The following is a 13,431-nucleotide window of genomic DNA, read 5'->3' on the forward strand; positions in this document are numbered from 1 at the left end:
TTGCTTATAAAACAGCCGCATATCTCCCGTCAAGCTCACCCCGGGAATTAACGCTATTTTACGGCAAAATGTTTTTATCTTACGTTGAATTTATTTTCACTCTAAATTTATATCTGTGTTAGGGAGTACTCCCAATGTTAATTCCCATAGGGCGCTATACTGCCATATGAATCATGGCTCCCATTCATTACCTACTGGTAGCAGCAACAGTAAAATTATTTTACTAAAAAAAATAGCTAAGCCTAATCCTAAGAATGCGCGTGCTGAAATAAATATCAGTTGTAAGCACGCGCAAAGCTATAGAGCTATTTCAGAGGGGATAATGGCTACGTCACTAATGCTATTTGCCCATTGTAACAGATACATCAACTTGATCAACTGCTATGTCGAGTACGTTGCCATGAAAATAATTGTACAAGCCCAATAGACGTTTCTGAATCGTTAAAGAGTGAAAATGAAGGAACTCCATTAACAATTAAATTATTATTATTATTATTACTAAAGGCCAAACTCTTAGAAGAAGAACGGAGATTGGAGCTTTCCAGTTTTGGTGAAACGGACTCGCTTAAAGGCGAAAGTAAAGCGTTAATAATTCATAGTCGTCAAGGAGAAGGAGGACGAGGTCGTCAGTCTAGAGGCAGAAGTAGAGGTGGATATTCTTGCCAGCAATTACAGCCAGTTGAACCTGCAAGCGTTAATAGAAGAGATACACGCGGAAACCTACCATCAAGAGGAAACAAACCAGACTATTCCAACCGACGCTGTTATCTCTGTCTGGAGTTTGGACACATTGCACGTGACTGTACTCATGAAGAAGTACATGAGACAGATACCGCAGTCTCCAAAATAAAGAAACACTCTGCGTTACGGGCTGTTACCTCTGAAGAAAGAAACAAATCTAGCACAGAACGGCTACAACACTTGGCATTAACAACTACAAGATTAAGAAACGATGCTTGTCACGGAAATACCGTTTGGTTAATGGGCAATGGTGCCACAGACCTTATGACTTCGTTTCGTGATAAATTTGTCACTTTTCATGAAGAAACCACAGTACACTCTAAGAAATGGAAGTGTTAAAAAGGTGTTAAAACGGTGTAAACACCGTATAAACACCCAAAAGAGAGTTTTATTACCTTGAGTTTTAAGCTGGGCCAATTTAAAGTGTAAATTCGGTGTAAAATAACACTATTAAAACACCGTTCGAAATTAAACATGAAAAATTACAATACTGCGGGTTTCAAAAATAAGGTCTTTCATTTATTTTTCATTAATGTTTTAATATTAAAGTCAATACAAACAGTAAAAAATTATTGAAAAACGTACTTGTTAAACCTTTTTTAAAGGTGATATTCATGAAAGAAAACAGTTTTATCCTTTAAATAAAATTAACAAAGAAATTGGTAATCTGGCGGTGTTGTACCTTCATAAAACTATGCTAAACGTGTTATGCGACACTCTTACAGGTGTTAAGCGACACTCTTTGTGTTAAGGCGCGTTTATAAGCGAGCGAGAAAAGGTGCTTTCGCTTGTGTATGAAGCCGAAACTTCATCGTCGTGATCGGAAAAAGCTTGCGACGTCAGCGTACTCTAGGTAGTTCATGTTTATAAAGGCGCTGGCACTCGCGACTCGAGAACTGATATTTTTAGAACGAGAGAGTAATTAAAATGGCGACGATGATTGAGCAACGCATAATCGTTTTAACAGCAATGGAAGGTATATTACTAACCAAAATGAAACTATTGCTGTTAAATAAGAAAAAACAGTTGGAAAAGAAAAAAAGAAAAGCACGTAGGTGGGGAACTCATCCCATTTGGTTGAAGAGGAGGGATATTTTCATACGTTCATTGATTAACATTTCTTTAACTTCATGGTCTTTTTTCCTTTCTATTTCTTTTCTCTCTTTATTGCTAAAGCGACATTTAAAAAAAAACACAACCACCTCGATCGCAGCAATCTCGCAATGTCTGAAACTGTAGCAGAATGGCAGACGACATATTTATTTGGCGTTTTAGTGGATAAAATTAAACACGTGACCCCAACCGAGAGCTGAAACCTAAAATACACGGGCGAGAAGATCAAAGTTTCTTTGAAGCGCTCAGCTTGCGCCATAAGTTAGCGCCGTTTTCGTCTGCTTATGGAAAATCAGCTTTCGCATGTTTAAAAACGGTCGCGCGGAAGCCGACGCCGAGTAAAAATTTGAAGCTTCAACTATCAGCTTCAGGTTTTCGCTCGCTTATAAACGCGCCTTTAGGCGATACTTTTAAAAAACGAGTAGGTACTGGCCTCACAGTAGGGCCAGCTTGAGAAGCCAAAGTGGGGCACTTGCTTTTGTGACATGGTTTATCATTATTTTGAGAAAAATTAGAGTACTAAGTGGATTTTTTTGTAAAATCTGTAGTGCAAATTAGATTAAACGCGTTTCTGGTGCTCGAAAAACTCTTAGTGAAAAGAGATTATTAAATTTAACAAGAACGTCTATATCTACTGCTTGAATATTATAGCCTCTAAAACTAATTTAATACCCTATGCATTTGTACGAAATGAACACTTTCTGCCTTTTTCAGAAGTTTATAAACCCGTAAAAATGACTTTATACGCAATAACCCTCGCTTAAAGAGATATAGTTCTGCATGTGAGAACTTTCCTCCCTAAAGGTGATGAAGTTCTCTCAAGATGGAACCCTGCTATGAATATAGCATTAATTGCTAATAATACTGCGGAATGGCGGATAATCAAAATTTAATTAAACAGGAAAACCATACTCGATATTTGAGTTATGCCTCATGAGTGGTCAAAATGTAGCTACTATAGTGTTTTTTACGTCATCGGTTTTGCTCTTAAGTCTAGGAAAAGTACTAGAATTTCTACTACTATCCTACCAAATAATCTCCCACTCTTAAAGGAGTGAAGCGACTCTCTGAAAGGTGCTATGCCGCACCCTTAAAGGAGTTGCACAACACTAATATGAGAGTAAAAATTCACTTTCAGTGCGATATAAGAGTTAAAAAGGTGTTAAACTGCACCTCTGTTGCACAATTTAATACTTATCTTTGCCACCAGTTGCTCAAATAAGTATTATTAAATGAACACCTGTAACGGTGTCAAATTTGGACCCATATAAACTACTTTTAAAGGTGTTAAAGCACACCCCATTTTCTTAGAGTATAAGTGTGATTAAATCCCTTCAGGGGGGTAAATGTACACCTGTAACGGTGTCAAATTTGGACCCATATAAAGTACTTATAAAGGTGTTAAATCACACTCCAATTTCTTAGAGTGTAGTCGAAGTAGCTGAGGGTGGCACGTTAACGGCAACAGGAAAGGGAAACGTTTGGATAGCGTTGGCAAAAGATTGTGGAGGATATCAATTCACATTAGTTAATACACTGTATGTACCTGCACTTGGCGGAAATTTGCTCTCAGTATCAAAAATTGCAGAGAAGGGACTTGATATCTTGCTAAATAACGATGAAGCAACAATTCGTAAGGGCCACGACGTTATTGCGAATGGAAAGAAGGATGGCAGCTTATATGTTGTTCACGAAGATGTTCCGAAGACCATGACTTCTAAAGTTCTAACTTCTACGGAAAGTGTAGACGAAGAATGTAAAATATCTGCAAAGACTGTTAAATTATGGCACAGAAGGCTTGGACACTTACACCTAGCCGCAGTGAAGAAGTTAGAATACCAGAAGACAATTACTCTTAATAATAATAATAATAATCTAGGCTTTGTCTAAGAAGGGATGTCCACACTAAGCCTGTGGCTTGTTTACAGGTGGGTCCCTTTACAATGCATAGAGGGGTGGTGGCTAGCCCCTATGCCACAGCTAACCTACAGCGCCCTATACTAACTATTACCGTTAACCTCTGCAAGTTTTGATGGAAAGGAGAAACCGGGTTAGACCGCGGAGGAAAACTCCTTTTAACAAGCGGGGAGAGAACTTGCAAACTCTACGCAGAAGGATTTGTTCCCTGATTTTCACCCGGTGCCACATTCCGGGATCGAACCCGGGATCCTCTTGCTGCGAAGCGAAAGCGCTAACCGCTACGCCACCCCACTGGTTGAAGAAGACCAAGCTTTTGTAAACCAAAATTGCGAAGTTTGTATGACTAGCAAGCTAAAAACCAAACCATTTCCGAAGAAAAGTTTAACACGGGAACCGGAACGTTTGAGATTGATTCATTCGGATGTTGTGGGTCCCCTCAAGCCAACATCGAAAGGTGGTAACAAATATTTTGTTACATTCATTGATGACAACTCTCGTTATACAGAAGTACATATGATGAAGCAAAATAGCCAAGTACTAGACCTATTTGACCAATTCAGAAGACGAGTGGAAACGTATCATGGAAAGAAAATCGTCACTATACGTAGCGATAATGGCGGAGAGTATATTGGGAATAAGTTCATGGCGAAGATGACAGAACTAGGCATTGCAAGACAACTGACTATACCAGGAACACCTCAACAAAATGGGATTGCTGAAAGGGCCAATCAAACATTGCTAGACATGGCAAGATGTATGCTTCAAGAATCGGGGTTGCCTCATATATTTTGGGCAGATGCTGTAAGCACTGCAGCATACATAAGGAATCGATGTCCAACTGTCGCAAACGATGGGTTAACACCTATTGAACTGTGGAAGAAGAAACCTGTCAACATTGAGCATTTGAGAGTTTGGGGCTGTCAATGTTGGGCCATTAACAAGCGTAGAGATAACAAATTCTCACCCAAGGGAATTCAATGCATTCTTATTGGCTATGATGTTTGTGCCAAGGCTTATCGCACAACTGATCCCAAAACTGATGAAGTTTTCATCAGTAGAGATGTGAAATTCGAAGAACAAATCTTTCCCATGAAGTCTCAGCAAGAACAAAGCGCCAGAGCCAATAACAACACCTCATTGTGGTGTATGTTAGACATGGAGGTCGTCCATACGACAGACGACGAGATCATTCCAGAATCAGACTCAGATAGTGAAGGAGAGACTAGCTCAGATACTGAAGAAGCGAATAGTTCAGAAGATGACAATGAGCATGAAGCTAACGCAGAAGTTGAAGGTGACAACGAGCCAGAAGAGGGAGAAGACATGAGATCACGCTTTGGAAGACCATTACGTAAACCTTGATGGATGGCTGACTACGAGATGGATAACGACGAAGCGCAATGTAATCGAGTAACTACTGAAGAACGGAAGCTGGTTGACCCAAGAAATACATCAGAAGCTCTGACTTGTGAACACTCGCATTTATGGAAAGAGGCCATGGTAGAAGAGGCAGCTAACATGTTACGATACGAGACATTTGAATTCATCAAACGACCATCACATAGGAGAACCATAAGAGGACACTGGATATAATAATAATAATAATAATAATAATAATATTTTATTTCTTCTTGGTTATTTTTTACATTTGTTAATTGTCGGCTAAGCCGTTATCGGCTTTTATGCCTGCGTTTGCTTAGAATGCATAATTTAGATGGTTGCCGTTAGAACAAATTAGTATAAATATTTATACATAATAAAAGATAGAACAATAATAAATAATAACAATATATATAGTATATAATATAGTATACAATACACTAATTATTAATTAACAATAATTAATAACAATATATATAGTATATAACATAGTACATAAAGTATAATAATATATTAAAAGATAGAACAATAATTAATGGTGTTACAGTATAATAAGCTAATTGTTCAGTATCGAGGCTTTCGCTAAGGCTTTAAATTGCGCTAGACTAATAGAATTTGGGGGGTTTAGCATGTTATATAAGTTGGTACCTTTACAGAAGATTGAGTTCAATTTTATGGATGTACGGGCTTGGGGTACTTGTAGTATGTAATTGTTCCTTGTAAAGTACCGGGAGAGTTTGCTTTGTTCAAAGGGGTTGTAGATTAGTGCTCCCAGGGATCGAAAAATGTATACTAGCATACAATAGTCATAGGTGTGGAAGATTGTGAGAATATTGAGGTTTTTGAAAATTGGCGACGTATGGGCTAGGTATTCAGCATTTGTTATTGTTCTTATGGCCCTTTTCTGGATTAGTAGTAGCCTATTCAGATTGCTTTTAGAGGTGTTCCCCCAGACTGTCACGCAGTAGCTTAGGTGAGAGTGTATTAGTGCTGAATATACTTGTTTTTTTATCTTTGGGTTCAGGATTTTCCTGTTTCTATGAATTAAATATGAGCCGTATGTTATCTTTTTCGCTATGCTATCTATATGAATGTTCCATTTTAGGTGGGTGTCGAACCACAGACCAAGGTATTTGTACGTATCAACTTCCTTTATTATTATGTTTCCGAGAGCGAGATGATTATAGGACAGCCGGGGTTTGTTGGGATTAGAAAAGGTCATGTATACCGTCTTGTCCCCATTGAGGTCCAGGAAGTTGTCTGTGAGCCAGAGTTTTATTTTGTCCAGGTATAGATTAGTCGTGCTTACTATATCCTCTAGGTTAGGTCCTCCGACCAAAAGAAAAGTGTCGTCGGCGTAGAGTGTTAGGACCTCATCGCCAACAAATTGTGGCAGATCGTTTACAAAGAGGTTAAAAAGTAGGGGGGAGAGAACTGATCCCTGGGGCACTCCTCTATATACTAATTGTGTTTGTGAGAGGGTATCGTTCAGCTTAGTTTTTGTGGTTCTATTAGTTAGATAAGATTTGATCCATTTATGGCTATTTCCCCTAATTCCCAGAATGTCTAACTTGTAGAGTAAACGTTCATGGTTGACCGTGTCAAATGCTTTACATAGGTCTAGAAAGACACCTATAGCGTAGTTGCTTGTGTCAATATAATCTAGTATTTTTTTATATACGCTGATAAGGGCTGTTTCGCAGTTGGAATTTTCCCTGAAGCCAAATTGTTTTGGTGATATTAGTTTGTATTTTTGACAGAAAGAACTGAGTCTTGTGAAATAGCACCTGTCGAATATCTTGGCTAAGGTAGAGAGTACTGAGATGGGTCTATAACTATTGGGATTATTTTTGTCGCCTTTTTTAAAGATTGGAGTTATTACAGCTTGCTTCAATGCGTCAGGATATGACCCGATATCAAAAGACATATTAATAAGGGTTGTTATTGGCGGGGCAAGCCACACCGCACACTCTTTAATTATCTTAGGGGATAAGCCATCATACCCTGCAGATGTGTCAGGTTTTAGCTGATTAAGTATGGACATGATTTCCCTTTCGTCTACTGCCAGAAGGGCCATTGAGTTTGGTAGCCGATTAATGAGGTGTAGGTTCGTATCCTTAGGCAAGGCATTATGGTTAGAGGTATTTGTAGGAGAGAAAAATCTATTGAAGTCCTCTACTGATGTAGTAGTGGAGATATAATTATCCTTTCTTTTGTTTTTCCCGATTAATTCATTGACTAATCTCCATGTTTTTTTGGGGTCATTGCTATGCTTGTCCAGTTCGTTTCGGTAGAAATTTACTCTCGCGTTTCGCACTAGTTTAGTACATTGGTTTCGTGCTTTTTTATAGTTATTTTTGTTTGTTTCATTTGGTCTACGTCTAGATAGTGTTTTTAATTTGTTCTTTTGTTTAATGGAGTCAATTATTGGTTTGGAGATCCATTTATGCGAGTCCCCTTTGTGTACCTCATAATACGGAAAAGAGTCAATATAGCCTTTAGTGACGTGGTTGATGAATATGTTGTAGTCTGTATTGAGATCTTTATTATTAAGTAGAAGGTCCCAGTTGGAATTTGTGAGGTGGTTTATAAATCTTGCCTTATTAACAGTGGAGTAGTTTCTTATTCTAAGTTTTGGTCTAATCGGCTGGGATATATCATACGTAATATAAAGTGGGAAGTGATCTGTGATCTCTATTGAGGTTAAGACGGCTGAGTTAATTTGGAAGTTACTGTAACAGTGGTCTATCAGTGATAGAGATTGCACCCCTATTCTAGTGGGTACATTGATATGTTGGGTTAGGCCATAGCTCTGGATTAGATCTAATAATTTTGTTACGCTTGCATTTGCTTCCGCCAAGTTGATGTTTATGTCTCCAAGAATAATTTTCCTGCCAGTTGGTCCCCCACTATTCGCGATAGCTCCCTCTAATATGGTAAAAAAGTTATCTAATTTGCCACTAGGTGGTCTATAGATCACAGTTAAGGAGGTGTTGTCAACTTTAATGGAAAACATTTCGCAATCATCGTTCCTGACACATAATTTTCCTATAACTTCATATCTAATATTATGTTTGAGGTAGAACCCCACCCCCCCTCCCCTTTTGTCCGTTCTTCCACAGCCAATGAATGTATAATTGGGAATCAAGTCTGCGTAAGTATCCCTGTACCATGTCTCAGCTAATGCGAAAATATCGATCTGCTCCCCATAGAGATCGATACAAGATGTCAATAAGTTTAGGAAATTGGCGTTTGCGCTTCTGATATTATTATAAATTATGTTAATCATTGATACTGAAGTTTTTACAAAACATTTGTGGACAATTTTTAATTGTAAATTAGTTAAATATCTATTTGGACAATTTTTTCAGAAGCAAAGTGGTACTTAAATGAGGTTCCATTTATCTCAATTGCGTTGGTTGCAATCCATTTATATCTATTTGGGGCTTTAGTTTTCGCAAACTGGCGTAGCTTGAATCTAGCTAATTGCTGATCTGAAGTAAAGTCGTGATCCAAGTAAATTCTTGTGCCTTTTAACAGGGTATTGTTCCTTAGTAGTCCTATTTTATCATCGTAAGTATCGGCTTTGAAAACAATATTTCGTATTTTTCCTGCGGTAAATGGCCCTTTCCGGAATACTTGATGCGGGACTACTCTTAGATTGGATTTTAAGTTATTGGAGAATAAGTCCTGGACTTTTTGCGCGAGGTCGTTTCGACTCTCAGTTTCCCTATCCTGTAGACCCCTAATGACTAGGTTGTTTCTTTTAATAGAGACTTCTAGGTTTTCTAGGCGTAACCGATTTGCCTCCGCGTTTGCCTTTGCTCGTTGGTCGACGATTTGGAGATTGTTCTCCAAATCGTCCACCTTCTCTTTAATAGGCCCTATTTCCTGAATAACCTCTTGGATTTCTAATAGCGAGTTTTCTATTGCTGTTTGTCTTTCGTCTATTCGGGAGACCGTACGGTTGGTCTCTTTAATATTATCATTCATTTCACTGATTTTCGAAAGTATTGAACGAATGTCCTTAACTATGTCGCTGTCTACAGTGGTTTTTACCATTGTGGAGTTAGCGGATTCAGAGTCTGAGTTGGACTGACTTCTCGTTTTCCCCATGTCAATGACTTATTTTGGCAAGCAGAACCCACGAGAGTAAGCTTAACAAGTAAGAAGTATAGAAAAACGTTATACTGACCTAAAAATACAGATATGATTATTCACTGACTCCAACTTTAACTCATGGGTTCTGCAAGCGCTGTGCGAGATTAGGTACACTGGTGATGTGAGGAAAGTTCGGATGCTTATCGCGCACTGGTGGGGGTCTTTATTTTTGCCGATTGTTTTTTAGGGATCCTTTTTCTTTTTTTTCCTTTGGTTGTCACTTGTCCTTTTTTATGCCGCTGTGTTGAGCAGTTTTTTCTGGTTGGCGTTTGATATTCCGTACGAAGTGTCTCGTGACTGTATTTTCTTAGCGATTGAGCCGAGATTTTTGGTGCTGGTAGACGATTAAGGTGGCTAGCTTACGCAGGCTCAGCTGGACTGCTGGTCGCACATAAGTTGTGGATTTCTAAAAATACAGATATGATTATTCACTGACTCCAACTTTAACTCATGGGTTCTGCAAGCGCTGTGCGAGATTAGGTACACTGGTGATGTGAGGAAAGTTCGGATGCTTATCGCGCACTGGTGGGGGTCTTTATTTTTGCCGATTGTTTTTTAGGGATCCTTTTTCTTTTTTTTCCTTTGGTTGTCACTTGTCCTTTTTTATGCCGCTGTGTTGAGCAGTTTTTTCTGGTTGGCGTTTGATATTCCGTACGAAGTGTCTCGTGACTGTATTTTCTTAGCGATTGAGCCGAGATTTTTGGTGCTGGTAGACGATTAAGGTGGCTAGCTTACGCAGGCTCAGCTGGACTACTGGTCGCACATAAGTTGTGGATTTCTAAAAATACAGATATGATTATTCACTGACTCCAACTTTAACTCATGGGTTCTGCAAGCGCCCATGCAAAACTAAACATGATGAATCGGGTAACGTCGCCAAATTCAAAGCAAGACTCGTCGCGTTAGGAAATACGCAGAAACCGGGACGAGATTATGACCAAACATATGCACCAGTTGTACAGATGAAAACTACACGGCTTCTATTTGGAATCGCAACTGAACGAAACTGGAAGATTCATCATTTGGACATAACAGCGGCATATTTAACAGCAGAATTAGAAGAGGAAGTTTACATGGAAATTCCTGATAAATTTGAAGAGTTATCTGACGATTTACGAAAGGTATTCCGAAATGTACCAACTAAGCAAGACTTTGAAGAGACAGATTACGTCATAAGGTTACGCAAAAGTATGTACGGCTTACATCAATCTGGTAGACAATGGAATAGGCACTTGGATTCAGTATTACAAACAGAAGGCTTCAAACGATCTAGCGCGGATCCCTGTGTTTATTACAAACCAGGAAGAGATATCATTGTTACCACTTACGTCGATGACGAAGTACTTTTTGGAAGCGAAGACGAAATAAATAAATTAAAGAAAGCGCTAAGAAAACATCTAGAAATTAAGGATCTCGGTGAAATCCGAAATATTCTCTCGATGAGAGCTAACAAGTACGACGACGGCTATTCACTAGACCAAACGTATGAACTATTGCGAGAAATGGGAATGCTGGAATCAAAAAGTGTCGCGACACCACTCGCACTTGGAACCAAATATACGAAATGCGAAGAAGGAAATGAACTAACTGAAGAAAAGTCACCGATGTACCGACATGTCATAGGGAGTTTGCTATATTTGGCAACACACACGAGATCGGATTTGGCATTCGCGGCAACTTATATGAGCTAGTTCAATCAGAAGCCATCTAATGAACACTAGTTTGGGATGAAGCATATTCTGCGATATTTAAACGGTACCAAAGCCATGGTTTCACGTTTCCAACGAACGGGAAGCAAAGCAGAAATCTTCACAGACGCAGATTGGGGTTCGGATCAAACAGATCGAAAATCATTCAGTGGGTTCACAGTCACACTAGGCGGTGCTGTCGTCAGCTGGACAAGTCGTAAACAAAGATGCACTGCGTTGAGTACTGTAGAGTCGGAATTCGTGGCTCTAAGCGAGACTGCTAAGGAATGCGTTTGGTTGCAGAGTCTGTTCAAAGAAATAGGACAAACGACCTTTCTAGAGACACCTACTGTCATCAATATTGTCAACCAAGGAGCTATGATACTAGCCGAAAACCCTACCGTTTCGGATAGATCCAAACACATTGATCTCAGATTCTTCCATGTTCGATGATTAATTAAAGACAAGGAGATCAAGCTCACATATGTGCCTACCGAGTTAAATCTTGCGGATCAGTTAACTAAGATTGTATCGAGAAATAAAATGAATCTACACTTTAAGAAGCTAGGGATCGTTGATCCAGGAGGGGTGTGAGTGTTAGATTGGACTTTTGTAAAACGCGCTCTAAAACAGATCTAAAGACTGTAGTGACATCAAGCGGCATTGTAAAAGAATTACCAAGTATATATATTGTAAGAAACACTTCGGGAGTAGAGACGCGAGACGCGAGCAATGACGTTGTATTATTTTGTATCGTATTAAACATCTTTCTTTTCTTTTGTTAATACTGAGTGATCAATTAGTTCAACACTAACAATTTAAGCCTAGTAATTTAATGGTAATGTGCAAGTTTGCCTTAATCGAAATAGGTGGAAAAGATAAAAACCATCTTCTGGCTTTAAATGCATTTTTTTTGGATGCCTCATAAAGAAATAAGTCAGGAAAACTATTTTTCTTGTTAAATTAACTTAATTAGAAGTTGCAAGTAACGAAAAGCTCATTCAAGAATTCCCAAAAATTGAATTTCACAAACGCGTGAGACTCTTATGGCACGTTGATATTTCAGCGGAAAACAATTTTTCAAAATGTAAGTTTTCGGTTATTTTAATATTTTTCCATGATTATTAGTTTATCTGATTAACATCGTATATTCAGTTTCAAAAACTTTCTGACACCGTTAGTGGGAATTTGAGCTCTCTACAACCACCCGTTGATTAATTACGCATTTAAACGTTTAAAAATACAGGGATTTTTCTTACTTTTGTACCTTTCCAACATCATTTCGGAATTAAAATAGCAATAGATTAACAAAATATGACTTATTAAACTATATGGAATTGAATGGAAGTGGTCCGAAAGTCTTATGACTAATGACTGATTAGATATTCAAATAATTTCGAAGCCGCCCCCCTCCATGTCTAAGGTAAACCTAACTATGAAGCGAGAGAAATGGCGATAGTTCCTTGTTTCTCTTTCGTTTCTTGCTAACGAGATATGTTGATGCTCAGTAAGATAGTTTTAATTGGGCATTGTCACGTGATCTGTTACGAGTATCATGTAGAAAAATATAATTGCAATCTTTAGAAACGACTGAAACAATTGATTATATAATTTCTGGACTTTAAATTCGACTGTTTTCGATCAAACTGATTTAGTCTCTACCAAATTTTACTCTGTTTGATCGATTCCTGATATTTCCTGATTTTGTAGAATTTCGAATATTTTCATATATTCATATGATTTGCATAATTTCATTACTCACGTTTGAATTTTAACTGTCTCTACTTCAAAAGCTACTATCTATACCTCCGTTCTCCAAACTTTTTCAAATTATTCGCCCTTGATTTACTCTATACCATCTACTATAAACGGTTAACTAATAATAAATAAAGGCAAAAATTCCAACTAAAATCTGTGGGTAAAAAAATCAGAAAATGCACACTTTAATTTATGTACTTCTACATTTGGATGATTTCGTGGAATCTTGTCGCATGAGTGATATGACGGGTGGTCCTTCTTCCTCAAGTCGTCGTTCACAGCAGTGTGGGAAATAATGATTTTTTTAAAACTGAACCTGTGGCCAGTAGAGCCCTACAGTCTTAAAAAAATTCTTGCAATTTTGAATGGAAAAAATTCTGACACTAAAAAATGAAGGATAAAACCAGCACGTTCGAATGTTCGCTTGTTCAAGTTTAAATGTTCGCTTGTTCAAGTTTAAATGTTCGCTTGTTCAAGTTTGAAAGTGCGCTCGTTCAAGTTTGAATGTTCGCTCGTTCTAGTTTGAATGTGAGCTCGTTCGAGTTTGAAAGGCAGCTTATTCGAGTTAGAAAGGTAGCTTATTCGAGTTTGAGAGGTAGCTTATTCGAGTTTGAGAGGTAGCTTATTCGAGTTTGAAAGGTAGCTTATTCGAGTTTGAAAGGTAGCTTAT

The 13,431-nt window shown here is 38.3% G+C and overlaps 1 protein-coding gene across 1 annotated transcript; it reads right to left on the minus strand.

The window, feature by feature from the left end:
- Window positions 1–5,710: 5,710 nt before the first annotated feature.
- Window positions 5,711–8,443, minus strand: LOC149716502 (uncharacterized). Its single transcript, XM_089844876.1, has one exon. The coding sequence runs from the start codon at window positions 8,441–8,443 to the stop codon at window positions 5,711–5,713; it is 2,733 nt and encodes a 910-aa protein (XP_089701002.1).
- Between the last annotated feature and the right edge of the window lie 4,988 nt (window positions 8,444–13,431).

This window comes from Phalangium opilio, unplaced genomic scaffold (assembly GCF_054372755.1).
Source record: "Phalangium opilio isolate 3A_F unplaced genomic scaffold, DU_Popi_V2 ptg000009l_1, whole genome shotgun sequence".
In the NCBI taxonomy this organism is placed as follows: domain Eukaryota; kingdom Metazoa; phylum Arthropoda; class Arachnida; order Opiliones; family Phalangiidae; genus Phalangium; species Phalangium opilio.

What these genes read in the sequence shown, in the direction of transcription:
- LOC149716502 (XM_089844876.1), bottom strand. Translation starts at nt 8,443, where the DNA reads ATGATTAACATAATTTATAATAATATCAGAAGCGCAAACGCCAATTTC.